The sequence below is a fragment of the Zootoca vivipara genome, chromosome 13 (assembly GCF_963506605.1).
Source record: "Zootoca vivipara chromosome 13, rZooViv1.1, whole genome shotgun sequence".
Lineage (NCBI taxonomy): Eukaryota > Metazoa > Chordata > Lepidosauria > Squamata > Lacertidae > Zootoca > Zootoca vivipara.
The window spans coordinates 41550559-41577061 of record NC_083288.1 but is presented as its reverse complement, the minus strand read 5'-3'; the positions used below and the strand labels follow the sequence as shown (position 1 = coordinate 41577061).

At 42.0% G+C, this 26503-nt stretch overlaps 2 protein-coding genes across 2 annotated transcripts; both read left to right on the top strand.

Annotated features, from left to right (window-relative positions):
- LOC118094874 (vomeronasal type-2 receptor 26-like) lies at positions 1 to 11121 on the top strand. The gene is made up of 6 exons (XM_060282237.1): positions 1 to 134; positions 572 to 863; positions 2586 to 3440; positions 4394 to 4621; positions 8581 to 8707; positions 10220 to 11121. Exons 1-6 carry the CDS (start codon positions 55 to 57, stop codon positions 11119 to 11121), a joined length of 2484 nt encoding a protein of 827 aa, XP_060138220.1. The 5' UTR covers positions 1 to 54.
- Positions 11122 to 14651: 3530 nt separating this feature from the next.
- Positions 14652 to 24569, top strand: LOC118095646 (vomeronasal type-2 receptor 26-like). Its single transcript, XM_035136892.2, has 6 exons — positions 14652 to 14782; positions 16229 to 16520; positions 16801 to 17661; positions 20104 to 20331; positions 22648 to 22774; positions 23659 to 24569. The coding sequence occupies exons 1-6, from the start codon at positions 14706 to 14708 to the stop codon at positions 24567 to 24569; spliced, it is 2496 nt and encodes an 831-aa protein (XP_034992783.2). The 5' UTR covers positions 14652 to 14705.
- Positions 24570 to 26503: the final 1934 nt, after the last annotated feature.

The following is a 26503-nucleotide window of genomic DNA, read 5'->3' as shown; positions in this document are numbered from 1 at the left end:
CTTCCAATTCTTCACCAATATTATCAGTCTGGAGACTATATAATCGCTGCCATTATGTCACAGATCTATATATTTCCAAACACCATAAACTTCGATATGCATCCATCCCAAGACGTCTCTGATGCTGACCTTATGTATGTAAGCAGTTTTGTGTTTCTTTAACCATATCATACAGGTGTAAGGAATATTTTCCCCTTTGACCTCCCCCCCCCCATCCTCCTCTCTCATAAGTTTTGGTGTTTATGAAAGGGTGCTTTTTTCTAGAAAAAAATGAGTGTTGGAACTCACCATGAATACTCCCTTGTTCTCTTATAATGACAGTGGCACCCACCTGAGAAGTGCCAGAAGTGAGTTCTGGTGAGTTCCAGCTGGGGAAAAAAGCCCTGGCAGATCTGATATCTCAACACTGCTTTTGCAAGGTAGTCCAGGTTTGTATCCTTTCGTTTCCACAACTTCCCTCGGCAGCGGCCATATAATCTATTTTTGCACAATTTCATACATAGATATAGAAAGATAGATCTCCTGCTCTGTAGAAGATTTCCTTTGATGCAGTTTATAGCTCTCATTGCAGGCTAATGACGCAGCTCTATCAACACATCCTGGCCTTGGTATTTGCTATAAAGGAGATAAACGAAAATCCCCAGATCTTACCTAATGCAACATTGGGATTCCACATCTATAATAGCCATTTCAGAGCATGCCGGACCTATCAAGCCTCATTGGAACTACTCTCTAGAAGGGGCAGATTCATCCCTAATTACAAGTGTGATGTTGAGAACATTCCAGTAGCAGTCATTGGGGGACCTAACTATGAATTCTCTTTCCACATGGCAAACATACTGTGCATGTACAAGTTGCCACAAGTAAGATGCATGCATGGAACATGGATTATTGTTCTCCTGGACTTTGTCTCTTTTGGCTTCAAGGTGGTGTTTGAACACATGAGTGATCCCAAATTCATTTCATAAAATTAAAATAAATAAATCTCCCTGAACATAATACACTAGAATGTCAGTTCATTTCTGTATCCAGCCTGACACGTTTTCTTTGTGGCCGCAGTCCCATATAGGTCTTCGCACGGACCAAAAATTTGCTTTGTCTCTGCACATTTTATTTTATTTTTTAAAACTGGTGTATTTCTGAGTCACTCTGTGCTCTCGTTTCTGAGTTGCTCTCTGTAAAGGAAAGCTCTAGTAATTCTATTAATTATAATAGGGAATCTAAAAATGACTGGGGGAAAAATATTGTTTTCCACTTTTGGTGAAAGTGGATGGAATTTGCAGGTACAGGAGCCCTTTTAGAGTGGATTAAGCCTGTCACATTATAGGCAGGGAAATCTGAGATGGGGGCAGGGTGATGCAGGACACCTTTAAATCATGTTTTTTTTAAGAACAAATGAAAAGTGTGTGGCTTTTAAATTTTCTGCCAGAATTTGATGCAATGTCAGAGTGGCCATTCAGAGGAGATGGAGCCTGCCCGGTTTCATAGTAATAGGTGCAATGTGGCAACCTTCCCTGAATCACCCTATTTCATCCCACATGTTGGGATATCAACAAAGCCGATGGACATTCCTAGCTCCAAATATCCTTAAAAGGTCTCCTAGTCTGTATTTTGGCATTTTTAAAAAAGGAGAAATCTCTCAATGGGCTTTACACTTTTAATTAATATACAGTAGATTACGCAAAGATTCCATAAGCTAAAATATGCCAGTCTTGAAATGAAGTTGCAACTTTTCCTTCTCAACCCTTCCTAATTTAAATTCACCCACTCAATGCCACATGGGAAAATGTTGAACCTGGTGCCAATTTTAAATGGAGATAGATAGATATAGACAGATACTAATGATGAACGATCTATCTATCTATCATGTAGCTAGCTATTGAGACAGTGGAATCCTTTGTCACGCAAGTTGCAAATTGTTGTTGTTGGCATTATTAATTAAATTGACTTGTTGTCTAATACAAAATGTATTTAAGCTACTTACAAGCACAGTTCAAGTAAGAAACTATTAAGTTTAACAGAAAGAAAGAAAGAAAGAAAGAAAGAAAGAAAGAAAGAAAGAAAGCTCCCCTGACTATATGTAATACAGAAACAACAGTAAGCAAGAGAACTATATTCCCTTAAATGTCTTGGAGAAGACAAACACATTAAACTGAGGCCAAAAGGATCCTAATGCTGGGGCCAGGTAGGCATCTCTATGGAAAAGGGACAACAACCAAAACAACCTTTTTTTCTTGTCACCACCCTCTAAACCTGCAGGACACCTAGATAAGGGCTTCAGGAGGCAACTATAGGGGGCAAGTTAAAATCAGGAGAAATGTACCATTAGGACTTGAGGATATAGCTGTATGCCTTTCATATGTGTGATATTTTTTTTAAAAAAAAAATGCACATTTATAAATAATTGTTTAATCCCCTTGGTTAACAAGAATCGAAGCTAATTGAAATCTGAATTCAATTTTATTTAGTGTTTGCTTCACACCAACTCTTCCTTCCTTCCTTCCTTCCTTCCTTCCTTCCTCCCTCCCTCCCTCCCTCCCTTTCCTTCCTTCTTTCCTTCCTTTTTTAAAAAAATGCACCTTAAGCTCCTCTATGGCTCTTCTCCTGTGATGAATAACAAAGCTCAAAACGTCTTCTTCCATCGAATGTTTCCTGTTGTGGCTCTTCAGTATCAGGGTATTCTCCAGTTACTGCTGCATTTCAGCTGGGTGTGGATTGGGCTGATTTCACAAGACGACAACAGCACAGAGAGATTTGTCCAAAACGTTCTCCCCATGTTTGCCGAAAGAGGTATCTGCTTTGATTTTATAGAAAGATTCCCCAAACTTACGTTTTCTGCTCAGTTCTCTGAGATGGTGGATGAGGGTTCTGAAGTTATCAGTGTTGTTCTGGGGAGCACCGCAAATGTTGTGGTCATAGATGGTGAGGTTCATGCCATTATGGCAATGAGAATGATGCCTGCGCTTGCAGAAATCGAGGGCATACAAGTGCAATTCAAGGCAAAAGTCTGGATTATGACAGCCCAGATGGATTTCACTTCGTTCTCCTTCCAAAGGGATCGGGACATAAATTTACTACATGGTGCTCTGTCCTTTGCAATTCACTCAAGGGATCTTCTAGCATTCCAAAAATTTCTTCAGAGGAGAAACCCCATTACAGAAAAAGAAGATGGCTTTATCAGGGTCTTCTGGGAAGAGGCATTTATCTGTTCTTTTCCCCAGAGACATTTAGATGACAGACATGGGGAATCCTGCACTGGCAAAGAGAAGCTGGAGACTCTTCCTGGATCTGTTTTTGAAATGAGCATGACTGCCCATAGTTACAGCATCTACAATGCTCTATATGCAGTCGCACATGCTTTGCATTCCATCCATTCATCCAAACACAGAGCAATGATTGATGGCGAGAAATGGGAGATTCTATATCAAGAGCCATGGCAGGTAATCTCTCCCCCATTATTAATATTCAGGGCAAATTAAAAGAAAAATCCTGCTCACCCAGGCATTTGGTGGCTGAAATTTACTGTTCACAGCAGCCTTGATATTATTAGCTGTGAGGATATGTGGCTGGTTTTTTGTTTTTTTAAATAGATGTTATTATTATTATTTTAAATCTGAATGGTTTTAAAATGCTTTAAATATGACTCTTTTTAATTGTATTTTTTCTTACCTCTTTGGGTTTTTCCCTACCCTGGTTTATTTTGAGAGCAAGGACATGAAAAAAACCTTTCATTTTAATAATAATAATAATAATAATAATAATAATAATAATGATTTATAATAATAATTTATTATTTATAATAATAATAATTTATTATTTATACCCCACCCATCTGGCTGGGTTTCCCCAGACACTCTGGGCGGCTTCCAACAGAAACATTAAACTACACTAATTTCTTAAAGATCAAAAGCTTCCCTAAACAGGGCTGCCTTCAGATGTCCTCTAAAAGTCTGGTAGTTGTTTTTCTTTTTGACATCTGGTGGGAGGGCGTTCCACAGGGAATATTCCATCTAGAATATTCATTTATGCCTTATGTTTATGTGCTTAAAAAAAAAAAAGTTCCATACAGGGTTTCCTATTTTGGGGTAAAATTCTTTCATCTCTGGTTGTTGTTGTTGTTGTTGTTGTTGTTGTTGTTGTTATACATTTATTTTATGTTGGTTCATTTTATGACTTTGTATTATGTAAACTTCGTTGAGTTTCCTGCACTGATTGGCTAGGTTTGAGTGAAAAATAATATGCAATAAATAAATAAACATGACTATTTTTACAGTTACTAAGATTCTTCTCCATGAATAAATTTAAAGGAACAATTACTCAGTGTGATACATATCACCCTACTGTTTATTTATGTATGTTCATTCATCCTCATGAATTCCCTCTCTCAATTTAGCTCCACCACTTACTGAGAGGTGCCTCATTTAACAATGGTGCTGGGGAAGAGTTCTCCTTTGACCAAAATGGTGAACTAGCAGGTGGCTTTGATATTATCAACTGGGTTACATTCCCAAATCAATCATTTCTTAGAGTCAAAGTTGGTACAATGCACCCGCGGATTACCCCAGACAACAGGTTCAACATTCATGATTATATCATTGTATGGCCCAGCACGTTCAACGAGGTAAGGTCAATTTCTGGGTGTCTCCAGACTTTTCCTCAATGCTAAAAAAATTGATTCACTGTGATACGTGGAAATACATTCTTCTAGGTAAAACTAGATGTAACAGGGAAATAATATATTTAAGGAGCTATAACCAGAAGCAGCTCACCATGTGGGACCAAGCTGCTATCTTAGCTTCTCAGGAGGTGGTTTGCTGTTCCTTATCTGGATGGAGAGAGGCAGGGTCAGCTGCATTATCAGAAGCACTGGATTGGCTCCACTGCTGCATTTGTACTGCACCCGTAACTCCACAGTCTTGTCTGGGGTGAACTGTAGTTCAGCAGTAGAACATTTGCTACACATGCAGAAGGACCCAGGTTCGATCCGCAGCATATCCAGGTAAGGTACAGATGGAACTCTACCTGAAATTTTGCAAAGTTGCTGCCATAAGTGCAGACAATACAGATCTAGATGTCTTCTTCTTTGGTGATCACTCGTAGCCGAGTAAGATTGTCTTCCATAAACACAATTTTAACAGTGAGTCCAGAAGTGACTGTGGAGGCCAATTCTGGATCCATATGTCCTTCCATAGTGGGGAAATAGGTTTCTGGGCGGGAGTTGATCATGGTGAGGGTTTGCCAAGCGTGCCTTCCTCTTAGCACATTTCCCCCTTTCGTCCAGAATTCAAGCATCTTCAAAACCCATGACACCTTTGCTAAAGTTGGAGCGCTCACAGGCCAGTGTTTCCCAGTTGTCGGTGTTTATACTACATTTTTTAATAGATTTTTTTTAGAGAGAGTCTTTAAACCTCTTTTGTTGACCACCAGCATTACGCTTTCCATTTTTAAGTTCGGAATAGAGTAGTCGCTTTGGAAGATGATAATCAGGCACCTGCAAATGACCAGTCCAATGAAACTGATGTTGAAGAATCATTGCTTCGACTGGTTCCAAGAATGCAACAAGAGTAGTAGTTGCAAAATGGGGGAGGAGGTTGTAGCCAGTTAAGCTCTACTCAAAGTAGACCCATTAAAATTAACTAAATTAAGTTAGTCACATCCATTAACATGATGTGTCTACTCTGAGGATGACAAGCATTGTACACAACCCAATGCATTCTCAGTAAAAATCCCATTGAGTCACATTAGCATTAAATTATTTCTATGAGATGACAAGAATAAATATCGACATCCTGGGCATCAGTGAACTAAAATGGAAGGGAATGGGCGAATTCAGTTCGGGTGACTATCATATCTACTACTGTGGGCAAGAATCCTGTAGTAGAAATGGAGTGGCCCTCATAGTCAACAAAAGAGTGGCAAAAGCTGTAATGGGATGCAATCTCAAAAATGACAGAATGATCTCGATACGAATCCAAGGCAGACCTTTTAACATCACGGTAATCCAAGTTTATGCACCAACTACCGGTGCTGAAGAAAGTGAAATTGACCAATTCTATGAAGACCTACAACACCTTCTAGAAATGACACCAAAGAAGGATGTTCTCAGGGGATTGGAATGCTAAAGTAGGGAATCAAGAGATAAAAGGAACAACTGGCAAGTTTGGCCTTGGAGTTCAAAATGAAGCAGGGCAAAGGCTAAAAGAGTTCTGTCAAGAGAACAAGCTGGTCATCACAAACACTCTCTTCCAACAACACAAGAGACGACTCTACACATGGATATCACCAAATGGGCAGCATCGAAATCAGATTGATTATATTCTCTGCAGCCAAAGATGGAGAAGCTCTATACAGTCAGCAAAAACAAGACCTGGAGCTGACTGTAACTCAGATCATCAGCTTCTTATAGCAAAATTCCAGCTTAAACTGAAGAAAGTAGGAAAAACCACTGGGCCAGTAAGATACAATCTGAATCAAATCCCTTATGAATACACAGTGGAAGTGAGGAACAGGTTTTAGGATTTAGATTTGGTGGACAGAGTGCCTGAAGAACTATGGATGGAGGCTCGTAACATTATACAGGAGGCAGCAACGAAAACCATCCCAAGGAAAAGGAAATGCAAGAAAGCAAAATGGCTGTCCAACGAGGCCTTACAAATAGCGGAGGAGAGGAGGCAAGCAAAATGCAAGGGAGATAGGGAAAGATACAGGAAACTGAATGCAGATTTCCAAAAAACAGCAAGGAGAGACAAGAGGGTCTTCTTAAATGAGCAATGCAAAGAAATAGAGGAAAACAATAGAATGGGGAAAACCAGAGATCTGTTCAAGAAAATTGGAGATATGAAAGGAACATTTCATACAAAGATTACCATAATCAAGGACAAAAGTGGTAAGGACCTAACAGAAGCAGAAGACATCAAGAAGAGGTGGCAGGAATAAACAGAGGAATTATACCAGAAAGATATGGAGGTCTCGTACACCCCAGGTAGTGTGGTTGCTGACCTTGAGCCAGACATCTTGGAGAGTGAAGTCAAATGGGCCTTAGAAAGCACTGCTAATAACAAGGCCAGTGGAAGTGATGATATTCCAGCTGAACTATTTAAAATTTTAAAAGATGATGCTGTTAAGGTGCTACACCCAATATGCCAGCAAGTTTGGAAAACTCAGCAATGGCCAGAGGATTGGAGAAGATCAGTCTACATCCCAATCCCAAAGAAGGGCAGTGCCAAAGAATGCTCCAACTACTGCACAATTGCGCTCATTTCACACGCTAGCAAGGTTATGCTTAAAATTCTACAAGGCAGGCTTAGGCAGTATGTGGACCGAGAACTCCCAGAAGTGCAAGCTGGATTTTGAAAGGGCAGAGGAACCAGAGACCAAATAGCAAACATGCGCTGGATTATGGAGAAAGCTAGAGAGTTCCAGAAAAACGTCTACTTCTGCTTCATTGACTATGCAAAAGCCTTTGACTGTGTCGACCACAGCAAACTTTGGCAAGTTCTTAAAGAAATGGGAGTGCCTGATCACCTCATCTGTCTCCTGAGAAATCTCTATGTGGGACAAGAAGCTACAGTTAGAACTGGATATGGAACAACTGATTGGTTCAAAATTGGGAAAGGAGTACGACAAGGTTGTATATTGTCTCCCTGCTTATTTAACTTATATGCAGAATTCATCATGCGAAAGGCTGGACTAGATGAATCCCAAGCCGGAATTAAGATTGCCGGAAGAAATATCAACAACCTCAGATATGCAGATGACACAACCTTGATGGCAGAAAGCGAGGAGGAATTAAAGAACCTTTTAATGAGGGTGAAAGAGGAGAGCGCAAAATATGGTCTGAAGCTCAACATCAAAAAAAACCAAGATCATGGCCACTGGTCCCATCACCTCCTGGCAAATAGAAGGGGAAGAAATGGAGGCAGTGAGAGATTTTACTTTCTTGGGCTCCTTGATCACTGCAGATGGTGACAGCAGTCACGAAATTAAAAGACGCCTGCTTCTTGGGAGAAAAGCAATGACAAACCTAGACAGCATCTTAAAAAGCAGAGACATCACCTTGCCGACAAAGGTCCGTATAGTTAAAGCTATGGTTTTCCCAGTAGTGATGTATGGAAGTGAGAGCTGGACCATAAAGAAGGCTGATCGCCGAAGAATTGATGCTTTTGAATTATGGTGCTGGACTGCAAGAAGATCAAACCTATCCATTCTTAAGGAAATCAGCCCTGAGTGCTCCCTGGAAGGACAGATCGTGAAGCTGAGGCTCCAATACTTTGGCCACCTCATGAGAAGAGAAGAATCCTTGGAAAAGACCCTGATGTTGGGAAAGATTGAGGGCACTAGGAGAAGGGGACGTCAGAGGACAAGATGGTTGGACAGTGTTCTCGAAGCTACGAACATGAGTTTGACCAAACTGCGGGAGGCAGTGCAAGACAGGAGTGCCTGGCGTGCTATGGTCCATGGGGTCACGAAGAGTCGGACACGACTAAACGACTAAACAACAACAATTTCTTGAATGTCGTTTTTTAGATGGCCCAGTGATATAAAACTCCCAAATGGTTCTCTTCTCTTATTAATGGACAGGCACAACCCCTTTCTGTGTGTAATGAGAATTGCCATGTAGGCTATAGAAGGGCTAAAAAGGAAGGAAAGCCATTTTGCTGCTATGATTGCCTCCCATGCCCAGAAGGGAAGATATCAAACAAGAAGGGTAAGAAGTGTTCCATACATTATTCACAAACTATATTAGGCAACATGCAGTGTATATTAGGGCAGTGTTGTCAAAAGACTTTAGTCAGATCACAAGGAGAGTGGGGGAGCCCCCCAACTGCTTATTTAATCAAGGTTTTAAACCCTAATTCCTATCTCCCCAATACATGCTTAATCAGGATTTAAAACCCTGATTAAGCATAGTGCAAGGCTATTGATTTGGTTCCGGACCTGGCTGCAGCTCAGGATGGCCTTGCTTCATCCCTGGATGGATCAGTACCACTCCAAAGCACCACTCTTTCTTCTCTCTTTGGCAATCACTCATAGCCAAGTAAGATTGTCTTACATGATTGTCTTAGCAGTGTGTCCATAAGTGACTGTGGAGGCCAATTCTGGATTTGCACACATCCTTCCACAATGGGGACATAGTTTTCCAGGCATGAGTTGATTATGGTGAGGATTTGCCAAACGTGCCTTCTTCTTAACTAATTTCTCCCTTTTGCCCTGAGTTCGTACTTCTTCAAAGCCCATGACGCTTTTGGTAGAGGCAGTCTAAACCACTGAACCTAGAGCTTGCTGCTCAGAAGGTTGGTGGTTCGAATCCCCATGATGGGGTGAGCTCCCGTTGCTTGGTCCCAGCTCCTGCTAACCTAGCAGTTCGAAAGCATGTCAAAGTGCAAGTAGATAAATAGGTACCGCTCTGGCGGGAAGTTAAACAGCATTTCCGTGCACTGCTCTGGTTCACCAGAAGCAGTTTAGTCATGCTGGACACATGACCCAGAAAAACTGTCTGCAGACAAACGTCGGCTCCTTTGGCCAGTAAAGCGAGATGAGCCCCTCAACCCCAGAGTTGTTCGCAACTGGACTTAACTGTCAGGGGTCCTTTACCTTTAGGTAAAGGTAAACGTAAAGGTAAAGGTACCCCTGACCATTAGGTCCAGTCGCAGACGACTCTAGAGTTGCAGCGCTCACCAGAAGAGCATAACAACATTCTATTGGGAGGTGTGGCATCACACCCAGGCACATTGAACTAATAGGGTCTTTTAACAAACTGTAAAAGTCTGGTGACCAGCCAACCCAATCACAAGCTTACACACAACGAACCTCATTAAAAGCACTTGGGTTTGCTAGTTAATCAAATCAGCAGACGTTTACTGGCACCTCAACACTACTGAGATGTATGTGTTCTTGAGCATAGCACCTAATTTCAAGCTGTAGCAGAACAGGGCTATGAGAAGGAATTCCAGCAAATACAGACACCATGGAGGAAGTGAGAACTCCTGGTCGGTGGAATCCAGGGACAGAAAATGTCTTCCTTGCTAGACTTAGGTTTCTTCATATTGGGTCCAATACCTGCATTACTTGGCTGGCCATATATGGTTTCTTGTGCAAGTAATTACTGATCAGTCTTTCTGACATTGGCACGAGATACATATTTAAAGTTCCTTTTATAAATATAGTCCTGTTTGATTACATAGTACACAGAGTGTTCATGCTACCTTTTATTTTTCAGACATGGATGACTGTTTTGAATGCCCAGAAGATCAGTATCCAAACAATGAACAGGATGGATGCCTTCCAAAGCAAATAACTTTCTTGTCTTATGGAGACTATTTGGGGGTCATTTTGGCCACATTTGCTCTATTATTTGCTTTTATCACAGTTTTTGTGTTTTGCATCTTTGTGAAGAACAAGGAGACTCCCATAGTTAAAGCCAACAACAGGAGCCTAACCTATGCTCTCCTCATCTCCCTCATTCTCTCTTTCCTCTGTGCTCTGCTATTCATTGGCAAACCACATAAAGTGACATGCCTCCTTCGACAAACCACTTTTGGCATGATCTTCTCAGTGGCAGTTTCTTGCATATTAGCCAAAACCGCCACTGTGGTTCTAGCTTTCATGGCCACCAAGCCAGGGTCAAGGATAAGGAAATGGGTAGGGAAGAGGTTGTCAAATTCTATTGTACTTTCCTGCTCCCTTATCCAAGCCACCATTTGTACTGTGTGGGTGGCAACTTCCCCTCCATTCCTGCACTTTGACATCCATTCAATGGCTGAAGAAATTGTATTGGAATGTAATGAAGGTTCACTTGTCATGTTTTACTGTGTTCTAGGCTTTATGGGTTTCCTAGCCTTTGTTAGCTTCACTGTGGCTTTCCTAGCTAGGAAATTGCCAGACAGTTTCAATGAAGCCAAGTTCATCACCTTCAGCATGTTGGTCTTTTGCAGTGTGTGGTTGTCCTTTGTTCCAACCTACCTGAGCACCAAGGGGAAATACATGGTGGCTGTGGAGATTTTCTCTATCTTGTCCTCCAGTTTGGGGTTACTTGGCTGCATCTTTTTGCCAAAATGTTATGCTATTTTGCTGAGACCTGAGTTGAACAGCAGGGTGCAGTTAATAAGAAGAAAGAACTAAAGAACTGGTGTCCACCTAGTCTAGTTAAATTTTCCACTGATTAAACCTCTTCATTTTCCAATGTATGCAGTTAGCAATTAGATAGGATCCCTTCCAGATCATCATCAAGGTGGACTGAATTAGTAGAGATGGTGGGGTAATGTGGAACCTGTCTAGAATCATAAATTCTCCCATCTCTGAAAACAGCAAGTCATTACAAGCTGAGCCCATAGCTGCCAAGTCTCCCGTATTCCCTGGGAAACCCCCGTTTTTCCAGCCATTTCCCGCTGGCAGCCCTGTGTTTTTTTTAAAAAAAAATGTAAATCCCCCGGATTCTTACCGGCCCGGGGAGGCTCCTTCTGGGCATGTCTGGAGTCTCTGGACATGCACAGAAGCGATTTCTGGTGCTGTGGCCATTTTGGAAATGGGCAGAGCATGTGTAGAAGCAACTTCCGGTGTCGCTCTGCCCAGTTCCAAAATGGCCGCAGCACGACTTCCGGTTCCACGCAGCTGCCGATCCCGAATTTATCAATCTGGAAGTTGGCACCTATGGCTGAGCCCCAAGTTTTCTAAAGTTTGTTCCCAGCTTGTAATATCTCAACCTACACACCTAATATAGACCTCCTTGTTGATGCACCCTAAACTGATGAGCCCTAAACTAAACTACTCTGACAAAGGAAGAATGTGATTGAATATGGTATGGAAGACTTTATTAGTGTAGTCATCATTAAGACCTGGTTATATATTTAAATTTGTCCTTATGTGAACCAGCAGTTATGTTTCACTTAGTATCAAGGTTACATTAAATTTACTGTTCTGTTTCTTTCCTAGTTTTTCATAGTGTATTTGTTAATTAAGAAGAGTACTTAGTTGTGAACCCAGTCCGCTCTCTGTGTATGTGTGTAGAGTTATTATTAGCAAAAAAATATTGCACTAGTCACTTTTGAATCATTCTGAGCCTCAGCTAAAGTGTCCATTTCACGTTGGGGAGTGTGTGAATACGTGAGTGATCAGTCTTTAAACATGATGTCATTGAACTAGTAAAGCCTTCCAGTCCTTCTTTTTCACATCCACATTCATCACAGTAAAGCACGGAGGAAACCAGAAGCGGCAGTGTAAATGCACCAGCATAGACAATCTGGTGCACACAATGGAAGATTTCAGCTACACTGAACTCCCCATCTCCTTATCCCCCTTAGGAAGCATCAGCAACCCATCTTCCAGGAAGCTGGTGTAGAAGCTTCACCTCACCCAGCAAGCTACTTCTGGAGGAGAATAGTTGTGGGACTGTAGAGAAACCACCTGCATTATTGGTATTTCTCAGAGTTTGAAAGGCAAGAAATGCAGGGGGGGTGTGATTCTTCAGCAGTTTGACTTCACCCCCAGAAATGCACTCAGTTGTCTTTCAAGACAGAAAATGGTGTCCTTTGGGCATTTTTCAACCAAGGAAAGTTGGCATGTTTTGGTCTTTCTCTTGTAGAAAGGACAAACTAGTCTTATCAGATAATGTATTTTAAATTAATATAAACTGTGAAATATTTCCAACAGCTGAAAACATAGATCAGGCTTGAAAGAATGTCACTCCCCCTCCTCTGATAGCCAAACTAGTTCCAAACCTCAGATTCCATGAAATGTCATGTAAAAAAAACAAAAAAAAACCATAGCAATTTTTATTTAATCAAATGGAAATTTGATTATTTTCTAGAATCGAGCTCTGCTTTGACATTAAGTGTCAACTAAGGGATTGGCTCTTCTGGATAGAATCCAGAAGGGAACCACAACTAATTAGAAACACCCAAATTTCGTCTTGGTATCCACTTCCTAGAACAGAGCATGTTAGAGCTAGTTCTCTGACCAAACTCTTCTGAGCTTCCTTAAAGAAAAGCCTTTATTGAGCTGCTTTTCATGTGATGCCCACTGCAATCTTGGGAGGCCATCATTTGCAGACAGACTTTGTATTTGCGGTTAACCTTTAGCCTGTCTCTTATATAGAGAACAAAGTTTGCACTTTCTGAAACCTTTGTTTCAGACTCAAGCAAGCAGGTATACCCCAGCAGAAGTGGTCTGGTTTCTTTATTTAGAGTGACAACAATAGCTTTGTAACACAGAAGATGGCTGGAAAGAAAGAAGAAAGAAAGAAAGAAAGAAAGAAAGAAAGAAAGAAAGAAAGAAAGAAAGAAAGAAAGAAAGGAGAGAGAGAGATAAATTAGATAAAAGCTCTATAAATTATGGTGGTGAACTGGAGGTTTACTTTGAAATTAAGTTGGATTTCAATTTGTTGGTGTCTTTGGCAGGACCGTCTTAAGCATATCAGGCGCCCCCCCCCCCCGTTTCCCACCGCGGCTGTCTGGCGGGCGCAGCGTGCGGCGCCGCTTCAGCAGCCGCAGCCGCACGGTGCCCCCCTGGTGGCCCGGCGGCCTGGCGCCCTGCACCACCCAGCCTTGCCTTAGAGCCGGCCCTGGTCTTTGGCAACCTCTGCCTTATATAATGGATGTTGGCTCATATTATGGATGTTTGATCTGTATTGTTTTATTGGTATTGTTGCTGCCTGTTCATCATGGCCTTTGGCTAGAATGATAAATTTATATTGATTGATTGAGAATAAAGGAACACATGACTTAAGTCCCAATCAATTACCATTTGAAAGAACAAGCCTATCACACTCAGAAGTAATTACTACGGAGAAATTCAATCCCAAAACAAATATCTCCAGCAGATATTCCCCTGGTTTAGGGTCAATGAAAGAAAGAAAAGTCATCAAGGAATTTGTTTGATTCCCCCACCCCAGGCCATTTGCCATGTTTGTCAGCCAAATAGACAAAATGTGTCATACAATCTCCAAACATCCAAGTGGGTGTCACTTTCCAGAGGTCCACAAAGACACTTCTGTTCATATTGGATTTCCTTTTTTGAGGGCCTTACTGTAGACATCAGTACCTGAAAATGAATATTGGAAAACTTTGATTAATCCCCAAAATGGATTCCTATCTTAAATAAAGCTATAGCCAAATTTAAGTTGTGCAAAGATTATTCCACATATAAGAACAATTGCCTACAAAATAGTTACTTATAGTGATATATTTTACTTTTAGTGATATATTAGATTTCAGACTGACTTTGTTTTTCTACTTCCCCCCGCCTTTGCTAAGCCCCCTTATAACTCTCCCTACTGAATAGGACCAGCTGAGACTTTGGCTATGATAAGGTAAACATGATTTTCTTTTGCAATCTGATAGAAAACCTACAATTCAGAACTGATAATTATCTCCCATCTGCTTATCAAATTAATCATGATCACTTCTGCTTCTTGTCATGCCAGGGGAGTTTCAGAAGCCACATAAACACTATGAACTAAGCCTGGAGGACACAGTGAATAGCCCCTGTGCCCTTCAGAACTCATGCTAGATCCAAGGCTGTCTCAAACTGGTAACTGATTTCCTTACCCTGAGAAGATCAATTTTTGTGGGCATTCCAGTGAGACTTTCTGAAGCAAGAACACCTGAATGATAATGTGCAGGGTCCCTATTGCTCCATGTTCTTTTAGAGATCCACTTCCAATTCTTCACCAATATTATCAGTCTGGGGACTTCATCATTGGTGGCATTATGTCTCAAATCTATATAGCTTCAAGTATATTAACCTTCCGCAAACCTCCCTCTCCTGAATTATTTGATGACATGTTGTAAGGAATTGTGGGTTTTTTAAAAAATTATATAAACATATATATTTTAAATGTTTTTTAAAATCCTTTATGAGTATATGTCTGCGGTGATTTAAGAAGATGGTGATGATTCCGACTTCTCCTTCTCTGTCCTTCAGATGTTTATGATGGGCTGGGGAAGTTCTCAAAATGCTTTGTGCAAGGTCTGGCAACCTTAGGTTCATAATTAAAATATATAAGGCAGGTCTAAAACTAGCATTTATCCATTATAAGATTACAAGAGAGTATAAACATGACTGTTCACTTTCATTTCATTTATGTTTTCAGGCTATTTCCCATGGAATACTTTGGATATAGAAAATCCATTTTTGGCTTTTTTTTCAAACCTGCCACAAATGGTTAATCACTCATATTTGGAAGTGATCTTCTTATCAGCATTTGACGGTGCCTGTATGACTTGGTGATCAGGCACTGTCAACTCATTTAAGCAGACTATTATTATCACCACCACCACCATCAGTTGCAGTATGGTTGCCAGGAAAAGCTGCTTACATTCTGCAAACAAAAAGTACATTCCTACTTGAAATATGGTCACATTCTGTTGTGGTATATCCACCAAAGGTCCACATACCAATATGACATTGCACTGGTAGATTTGTTTTCCAAACGATTAGAGTATCAGAGTCATAATAGAGTCATAAAACAGTAACAAAAAACCTTAGGTGTTTGAGATTTCTCGCATGCATGCTTCATATTTCAATGGATTAAATCCATATTCATTCAATGGAGTTTGAATCCACATTCATTCATTCATTCATTCAAGTTTTGTGTGAATGTTGTTATGCACATAAATACAGGTGAAACTCAGAAAATTAGAATATCGTCGAAAAGTGCATTTATTTCAGTAATGCAACTTAAAAGGTGAAATCAATATATGAAATAGATGCATGACATGCAAAGCAAGATATGTCAAGCCTTTATTTGTTGTAATTGTAATTATTTGTTGTTAGGCGGATCAATTATAAATGGAATGTAATTAATGAAAAGTAATAGCAATGTTTATTTTTGTTTATTTTGTATTATTGTAACTATTTGTTTTATTACTGTGGAATTTCCAAAAGAAAGCATTTGTAAAAATTAAAAGAAAAATAAAAAATAATAAGTTGCATTACTGAAATAAATGCACTTTTCGACAATATTCTAATTTTCTGAGTTTCACCTGTATAAACATTTTTACTTTCTGAGCTTTTCAGAAAACAATAGCAAGTGGAAAGGTGAGTGTTTCGCAAGCAAATGTACAAAGAGATGTTACTTAACAGCATTGAAAGCCATGCCAAGAGTTGACACTACAGGGAATCACATCCCTACCTACATGCCAACCTATCTGGACAAATTTCCTTGGTCTGTGGGTATGCAATCAGTTTCTCTAAACATACAGTGTTATACAATATGTAACTCTCCTTACAGGCCAATGACACAACTCTACCAGCATATTCTGGCCTTGGCATTTGCTGTGAGGGAGATCAATGAAAGCCCACATATCTTACCCAATGATTCACTGGGCTTCCACATCTATAATAGCCATTTCATTGCCAGATGGATCTATCAAGCCTCACTAGCAGTTCTCTCCAGGAAAGGCAGATTTGTTCCTAATTACAAGTGTGATGTTGAGGACACTCCCATAGCTGTCATTGGAGGATCGAACTCAGATTCATGTCTCCAGATGGCCACCATCCTTCATATGTACAAGATGCCCCAGGTAAGATGTGCGCATGGAGCATGGGGAGAGATGAAAACATGTACACTTGGATTTGATAATATCCTTTCAGCTTGTTACTTGAACAGTTGTGTACTTCGCCATCTTAAAAAATTGGAGGTGCATCATAGAACTCAAGGACAAAACAATTATGGCCTCAATGAAATAGAAATTTTTGATAATGGCTGAAGCAGTTTTTTAAGAAGTGGTGATAGGTCGTAACACAATTTGTTGCCACTTTTCTTTTCCATTTTATCTCACCATTTCCTGCCCTTACTTTTAGCTCATCTATGGCTCTTCTCCTATGATGGAACACAGTGTACAAACTCTCTTCTCCCACTGGATTTTCCCAGATGGGACTCATCAGTACAATGGGATACTCCAGCTTCTGCTGCAATTCGGCTGGATGTGGATTGGGGTGGTTTCTCAGAATGATGATGCTGGAGAACGATTTGTACAAAATGTTCTTCCCATGTTTGCCCAGAAGGGTATCTGCTTTGATTTTATAGGAAGATTCCCGAAACTTAAGTTTTCTGGAGAGTTCCATGAAATGGTGGCTGATGGTTCTGAAACAATCCGTGTTATTACAGAAAGCACTGCCAATGCTGTGGTTGTTAATGGTGAAATTGATACCATTATGGTATTGAGAATGATGCCAAAGGTTGCAGAAATACATGATATAGCAATGCACGCCACATCAAAAGTCTGGATAATGACTGCGCAGATGGAATTCACATCAATCCCCTTTCAAAGGGGCTGGGAAATCGATTTCCTCCATGGTGCTCTCTCCTTGGCAGTTTCCTCAAAGGAACTTGCAGGATTCCAGAAATTTGTTCAGATGAGAAACCCTGCCTCAGAAAGAGAAGACGGCTTTCTCCGGATTTTCTGGGAACAGGCATTCATCTGTTCTTTCTCCAATACTTCTTTAGATAAGGAACACGAGGAATCATGCACTGGGGAGGAGAAGGTTGACAGCCTTCCTGGTTCTGTTTTTGAAATGAGCATGACTGCTCAAAGCTACAGTGTCTACAATGCTCTATTTACTGTGGCACATGCTTTGCATGCCATGCAATACTCCAGATTCAAAATCAGAGCAATGGCAAATAGAATGACATTGGACTATCTGAAACAACGACCATGGCAGGTAAAATTCTGATCCCATCAATGGAAATGTTAGACCTTATTTTCCCATGTATAAGACACCCCCACGTATAAGACTAACCTTATTTTATTGAACCCCAAATTAAGAAAACCAAGCCCTAAAATAGAAGTGAAAGTCTGGATGATCTGCGGTGGCAGGTTTGTCTTTTGGGGGGCAATCACCTTCAAAGTTTCCAGCATGAGGTGCATGCAGCGCTCCGTGGTGCAGAAGCAAAGGCAGCAGGTGGGGCACCGCCTGCTCCCCCCTCAGTGGCATCTGCTGCTGCTGGGAAGCAAGGAGAAGGAGGCTCCCAAGCTAGATACCAAGGAAGAGCCGGAGGAAAGCAGCGCCCCCTATGTGCCAGGCCATGCCATTGACCAAACTGAGCTGAGCAAGGTGTTCAACGGGCTGGGGGCAGGGTGCATGTTTGAAAGAGGAAGAGGGGGGAAGGAAAGAAGGGCAAGGAGAGGTAGCTGAGGCAGCTCAGCAGCAGCAGTGGTAGTTGCTCTTGCTCCAGTGGTCAAGCCAGCGGGGGGCTTCAGGAGGTGAGCCAGTCGCCAGCATGCAACCCGGAGGGGGAGAAAAAAGGGGGGACAGCAGCAGGAGGGGCCGCCTCAGCCCGCCCAAGCCAAAATCCTGGACATATGGTTAAAGATATGGTGTGCAAGATGACCCCCAATTTTTAAAGTAAAAGACCTCGTCTTATACAGGGGGAAATATAGTATATCGCTTTCTTGCACTCAGCTAAAGGTAGCCTCTAGTTTTGCAGATCTTTTGTTGCTGAGAAAATTTAATTCGATCCAACTTAATGCATGGAATTTTGTTTTTATTCTACTGTGCGATTCCTATCCTCAGTGCCACTATGTCTGATTACGTTGTTGTGAATTTTGCAAGTAATTCTTCACATGCTGCACTTACACCCCTTTTAGGAAGTTTTGCTACTGACCCTAGCTGATTCCAGAATTTGGCGTCCCAATATTAAAAATAGCAATTCCCTAAATTGTATCCTCAGAGGCTGAGCACATTCATTACTAGTGAGGTCAGTCGTCATATATGCAAGGAACTAAAGTTTTCTCTCACTATGAGTGTTCCAGAACGACTCTTAATTTTTGTACATTCCGGTTTGACACTGGGGGTCATGTCCAATTCACCTTAAAGGGGTCTCTACCGGTTGTTTCCAGTTCCTCCTATATATGTCACTGGTTCCTTCATTTCCCCCCACTCTTTCCTCGGTCTCCCTCTTCAAGCAAAATTCTCAGACTTTACTTCATGTAACTCTTCATGTGAGTTCTGTGCATCTACAAATGTCTTCCAGACCCCAACCCTGTATCCACCCGCCAGCTTTCCTGAGACAGATTCCTTAAGGAAGTGTCAGGGTCCGGTTTACGGGCGGTCAAAGTCCCGGCTGAGGACGTCGGGACCGGGGGCAAGACGGCAGGATGGGAGCAGGAACACGAGTCAGGAAGCCAGGAGTCAGGAACATAGCTGCCAAGCTATCCCTTTTTTTAAGGGAAATTCCCTTATGCTGAATAGGCTTCCTCACAAGAAAAGGAAAAACTTGGCAGCTATGGTCAGGAAGCCAAGGGTCCGAGAGCCAGGAGTCAGGAAGCCAAGGGTCCGAGGCTAAGGAACCAGGAGCCAAGGGTCCGACGATCAGGAAGCAAGGAGTCAAGAAGACAAATCCAGCAAGGCAGGAAGCATGTTGCTGTGGCAAAGAGCCAAAGGGAAATGCTGACCTTATATCCCTTCCCAGCTCTTGCCACCAGGTGCTGTGAGTTACCAATCATCCTCACCTGTGCCTTGCCTCTCCAGAGCAAACTTAGTAAAGCCCCAGTCCTGCGAAGCCCTACTGGTCACAGGGCCTGGCTCCTGCCCACACTCCTGACAGGAAGAGATTAAAGCTGAAACACTATCCCAAATCACAAACCAGCAGTGCACATCACATTGGACATCAGTTTTGAGCACATAGGTATGGTTTAGGAGAAGCAGCCTAGGGTAGAGTGGCGTGGAGGGAGCATATGTTCACAGACATCTCTGTGTTTGGTGATGCAATGGATTGGGAGTTGGCAGACTGAAACTTAATTGGGACAATGCAAAGCCTGGAACTATTACCGTATCTTCTTTTATTTATGTACAGACACCATCTCTTTGTGTGTTTAGTGAGAATTGCCATTTAGGTTAAGGTTACCAGATTTTTTTCAATGAATCCGGGGACACTTTTCAACTTCAATGGATTTTGTATGGGGACTGATTTGTAAATCCGGGGACTGTTCCCGGGAAACGGGGATGTCTAGTAACCTTAATTTAGGTTAGACCAATAATTGGTCAGTTGATATAGTTTAAATAAATTATAAACCAAAGGTCTCAGAAGTGAACTGTAATCTCTATTATCTAATAAGGAGTCCTTTTGTAGATCTTCATTATGGTTCCCCACCCGCAATTTAGCTCCAACACTTTCTGAGAAGTGTCTCCTTCAACAATAGTGCCGGAGAAGAGATTTCCTTTGACCAAAAGGGAGCATTGGTAGCTGGCTTTGATATTATCAACTGGGTCACATTCCCAAATGAGTCCTTTCTTAGAGTCAAAGTTGGAAAAGTGGACCCACAAATCCCCCAAGAAAAGGGGTTCAGAATTCATGATGATGCCATCATATGGCCCAGCAGCTTCAACCAGGTAAATTCCATTTTATAGTATCTTCTGTCCTTTCCTCTATGTTAAATCCGATGTCTCCTCAGAACTTGGCTAGATTTGGGTAGAAATCCACATAAAGCTAAAGGTAAAGGTACCCCTGACCAATAGGTCCGGTCGTGGACGACTCTGGGGTTGCGGCACTCATCTCGCTCTATAGGCCAAGGGAGCCGATGTTTGTCCGCAGACAGTTTCCGGGTCATGTGGCAGCATGACTAAGCCACTTCTGGTGAACCAGAGCAGCGCACGGAAACGGCGTTTACCTTCCCACCGGAGCGGTACCTATTTATCTACTTGCACTTGGCATGCTTTCGAACTGCTAGGTTGGCAGGAAGAAATCCACATAGACTGGCTTAAAAGATCCATTGCCATTGCACTTATCTGGAACCATTTCACCAACCTAAATAACCCTCCAAAGCAGTTATTACAAACATGGCAGGGAACATAGGGAGATTAACACACAGCTGAAAACCTCTGGAAACATGAATTTATGTACTGAAATGCATACTTGAATCAAAATAATTAAGCCAAATTGAATGAATCATTACTATATCAGTAATATAATTTTTAAAAGTATTTTTTTAAAAAAAAACAGGCATGGAGCATGCCTATAATTGGAGGACCTCCAGGTGTTCTGTAAAAAGTTCAAGAAATATTGCTTCATGATTTTGGTCTCTAAGGTAGTGATATTCCAAGATAATGCTCACAGGAACGTGGCATGTAAACTAATATGTTTAGAACCTGACCAAACAAAGGTCACCATTGAAAACAAATATTAATGCTGAAACATATAATGGTGGGGGGGGGAGTTAACACTGGAAGCAAGAAATATTGAAAGATTGTATGAATCACAGAGAATTAGGACAATCAACACCTGACAGTGTTTTAAACAGACAGGCCATTGAAGCAAGGGACTAAGGTTATGTTTCTCTATCTATCTATCTATCTATCTATCTATCTATCTATCATCTATCTATCATCTATCTATAATTTTATTTCTAAATTTTTACAATATACAAAATAAAAATAAATTTAAATCACAGTCACTCTCTTATTTCAACTCCACTTCCCTTTTTTCTGTGGTAGCTTGTTTATATTTTAGTTTATTGCATATCGAAATTATACCAATGTTATTTAACCACTATGTTATCTTCTTCTTCTTCTTCTTCTTCTTCTTCTTCTTCTTCTTCTTCTTCTTCTTCTTCTTCTTCTTCTTCTTCTTCCACATTGTTTACATTAAGCCTGCTACTGTCTTAATTTGTTTACAATAATTTTGTAAATATACTGTAAATGAATTTCATTCTGTCTTAAAAACTTGATCTTCTTGATTTCTTATTCCTCCCATAAGTTTTGCCGTTTCTACATAGTCCATTAGTTTCTGTAACCTTTATTCTTTTGTTGGGACATTTTTTTTTCTTCCCTTCTTTGGGCATATAACATTCTGGCAGCAGTGGTCACATACATAAATATATTAACTCAAATTCCATTACAGTGGTACCTCAGTTTACGAACAGTCCTGTTAACAAGGTATTCGGTTTATGAACTCCGCAAACCAGAAGTAGTGTTCCGGTTTGCGAACTTTACCTCTGTCTATGAACAATGGAAGGGCACCGGCGGCAGGAGGCCTCACTAGGGAAAGCGTGCCTCGGTTTAAGAACGGTTCCGGTTTAAGAATGGACTTCCGAAACGGATTAAGTTTGTAAACCGAGGTACCACTGTATTCCCAAAAGAAAAGTCTCTGGTTTCTTAATAAAGGTTAACTTAAACATTTTTTTCAACTCATTATATATCATTTCCCTGTAGGCTTTTGCCTTATTACAAGTCCACCACATATGGAAAAAGGTATCTTCTTTTTCTTTACATTTCCAACAGTTACTAGATTCAGATTTGTACATTTTTGCAAGCCAATTGAGTGTTAAGTACCATCTACACATCATTTTAATATAATCTTCCCTCATATTATAAATAGCTGTAAACTTTATATCATTATTCACAATCGCTCCCATGCCACTATCTCAATATTATGACCAAAATCCATTGCCCAGTGTATCAATGAAGATTTCACTTGTTCATTTTTTGTTTCCCATTCTAATAGCATCTTAGACATTTTTGACAACACAGTAACATTACATTCTAGGAGGTTTCACTCTAATTCTCTCTACATAAAAGGTGCTCTCTGGGGAGGAAAAAAAAGCATTTTCCTATATTACTGTCGTATTTCTAAACTGTGGATTTCACCACCTTTGCTGTGCCAGGGAGATGCAATCCCTGAAACTATTATCTTCTTTTATTTCTGTACAGACACCACCTCCTTCTGTGTGTAATGAGAATTGCCATTTAGGTTACAGTCGGACCAAAAAGGAAGGGAAGCCTGCTTGCTGCTACGATTGTCTTCCATGTCCAGAAGGGAAGATCTCAAACCAGAAAGGTAGGAGATAAACTGAACTCTTCAAAAGCTATATCCGGATCTTGCTTCATATCACCACTGAGATTTTTTGTTTGGTGTACATATGTAAATAGCATGGGAGGGATAGGATTGGGTAGGAAATTTATCTGAACCGGGCACATACAGACACAATAAAATATACAAGTATACATACAATGGCTCAAACCTCCAATCTTTTAGTTAACAGCCAAATGCACTAATCCATTGTGCCAGGGGAGGGTTTAAAAAGCAACAAAAGAGCAGATCTCCAGCTAATTCCTACAGAATATATTTTCATAATTGTTGTCATATGCTTGGCAGAAGAAAATTGTTTCAGATGTCTAAAGTTTACTATAGCAGATGCCTTCTGCTTCACTATAAAAAGAATATCCCAAAGGACTGGGTCCAATAACAATAAAGACGTGGTCCCAATAACTCAGGATAAGCAATCCTCCTATAGATAACCTCAATCATCAATCATCAAGCTGGAATAGAAAGGTTTAAGCTCTTCCTTGAATCTGGGGACCTTGAATAGAGGACCAACCAGTATTGCCATTCTAACAAAGGTCTCATATGTTGTCAGTTTTGTACCACCATTAACAGGAGCCAGGCTATCACACTCCCTAGGAATGGAAGTAGCTGGCAAACCAGCTAGCCAGATAGTGGATGTTAAGAATAAAACCTCAGACCTGTAGACTGCTACCTTCTTGACATTGACCCAAGATGCAGATTCCTTGGCAATCAAAGCTGAATATTACTTCTAAATATAAAGATATCTCTTTTACAACTGTTCTAGGCATCATAATTCAAGGCTCTACAGTACATAAATTCTGCAAAGCATGGCAGAATGGATTTCCATGTCTATAACTCTGTCTTTTCTTTTTCAGACATGGATGATTGTTTTGAATGTCCTGGGGACCAATATCCAAACCATTTTCAGGATGGGTGCCTTCCAAAACAAATAACTTTCTTGTCTTATGGAGAACCTTTGGGGATAATTTTGACCACGTTGTCTCTCTCCTTTTCTCTCCTCACTGCTTTAGTCCTTGGAATATTCTTGAAGCACATGGATACTCCCATAGTCAAGGCCAACAACCGGAACCTCACCTACACTCTCCTCATCTCCCTCTTGCTTTCCTTCCTTTGTGTTTTGCTATTCATTGGCCAGCCTGAAGCACTGGCATGCCTCCTTCGACAAACTGCTTTTGGCATGATCTTCTCTGTGGCAGTTTCTTGCATATTGGCCAAAACCACCATTGTGGTTCTGGCTTTCATGGCCACCAAGCCAGGCTCCACGATGAGAAGATGGGTGGGAAAACCGTTGTCCAACTCCATTGTCCTTTCCTGCATTCTTATTCAAGCCACCATTTGTACTGTGTGGCTGGCAACTTCTCCCCCGTTCCCTGATTTAGACATGCTTACAATGATCAAAGAAACTGTTTTGCTCTGTAACGAGGGGTCAGTCCTTATGTTTTATTGTGTGCTGGGCTACATGGGCTTCTTGGCTTCTGTCAGCTTTGTTGTGGCTTTTCTCGCTCGGAGGTTGCCTGACAGCTTTAATGAAGCCAAGTTCATTACATTCAGCATGCTGGTCTTTTGCAGTGTTTGGCTGTCCTTTGTCCCAACCTACCTGAGCACAAAAGGAAAATACATGGTGGCTGTGGAGATCTTCTCCATCTTGGCCTCCAGTTTGGGCTTACTGGGGTGCATCTTTTCCCCCAAATGCTATATCATTTTACTGAGGCCTGAGCTGAATACCAAGGGACAGTTAATTAGAATCAACAAGGAATCAGCCTAGCTGACCTAAATGACGCACATTGATTCAAATCTCTTTTATTGGTAATGAGTGACATACCCTCCAAGAGCACAGAAAGCTTCTGTTAGAGAATGGGCCTTGATTTGCACGTACTCACTTAGGATGATCCCATTAAAGTATTTCATTTTATTATTACAACTCTTTATTTAATTTTTATACTGCCCTTCATCCAAAGATTACAGAAAAGTGCACAACAGAAAAATACAAAATGAGAACACAAAGTATATAATAAACATCAGTCAATAGCCAGGTTATGGAGAAACATCTTTTTCTCGTGCCTAAAGATATGTAACGAAAGTGCCAGGCAGGCTTCCATGGGGAGAACATTTCAGAAATGGAGAGTCATCTTAGAAAAGGCCCACTCTTGTGCTCTCACTTTCTCAAGGGAAGGGTGTCAGGTGATGATAGCAGTTTCCAGATTGGTTCATATAGAGCACGGTTGTCAAACCCAAGGCCCGCGGGCCAAATGCGGCCCGCCAGACCTTGTCATGCGGCCCGCGCAGGCCCAGAGCGATGAAATGGAAGAGGCGCTGGACAGCCCGCCCGCCGCCGCCGGCAGGGCTGTCTCTGGGCCCGGGCTGGGGAAGGAGGACGACGCGGGAGGCGATCCTCCTCTGAGGCCGACGCTGCTCCGCAGGAAGGAAGGGGCGGCGCCCAGAGGCGCCCGCAGTTTCTAATTGGCTGCAGGAGATTCCTGCAGCCAATTAGAAGCTGCGGGTGCCCCTGGGGGCCGCCCCTTCCAGCACAGCTTCTGATTGGCTACAGAAATCTCCTGCGGCCAATCAGAAGCTCTGGGCGCCGCCCCCTCCTTCCCGCTGAGCAGCAGCGGCCTCAGAGGAGGATCCCTCCTGCGTCGTCCTCCTCCCCCAGCCCGGGCCCAGAGACGGCCCTGCAGGCGGCACTGGGCGGCGGCGGGCGGGCTGGCCAGCGCTGCTCAGCGGGAAGGAAGGGGTGGCGCCCAGAGGCTCCTGCAGCCAATCAGAAGCTGCGGGCGCCTCTGGGCGCCGCCCCCTCCAGCACGGCTTCTGATTGGCCACAGAAATCTCCTGCAGCCAATCAGAAGCTGCGCAAAGAGCAAGAGAAGTTTTCCCATCCCTCGCGCTTTCACTAGCTTTGCGGGCCTCGCGCGCCCAGATTTGCTCCCCTCCACCTCGCTCAACTCCAGGAACATTCAATTCTGCCCAAACAACCTTGCAAAGCAAGCCCGCTTTCCTTGCTCCCGGCTTCAAGGCCAGAGCGCGAGGGTTGCCTTTGTTGCCGCTCCAGGTTACACACAAGCAACCTCGTGCGCGCACGATCCAACAAACCCCCGGGGCCCAGAGCCGGCGCAGACCTTTTTCCTCACGATTACGGTGGTCTTCTCTGTTCTCGGCGAGAATCCGTTTCCAGGCAGCGCGCCGAGCTAGAATGCAAAGCAAGTAGCTACTACTCCGGAGACCCCTCCCAGTTCTCGGCCCCTGCGGCTAACGGAATATTTTTAACTGTTTGAATAAACTCTGATCTTTCTCTGCGACGAGTCTGGGTTGCCTAGCGGGAGAAGGCGATCATTGCCCTTCAGTTAGGCGGGGCAGAGAAGGCTTGAATTCTAGTCCTCAATCAGGACTAGGATTGTAGGAGCGACTGTTCTGAATGGAGGCGGGTTCCTAGTATAACTGGATTCTCCAAGGGCGTGGCTTGTCAATTATTTTTAAAATTGCTTTCTAAGCCCACCTCTTTAGGGTGCATATACCCAAGGTGAGTTACAGCAACTCACATGAAACACAACATTTAAATTCTAACATTTAAAATAGCAGTAAAAACATTAAAGCAGACAAAAAAAATATGTGGCAGACAAAAAAAAATATTCCAGCACGGCTTCTGATTGGCCACAGAAATCTCCTGCAGCCAATCAGAAGCTGCAGGCGCCTCTAGGCGCC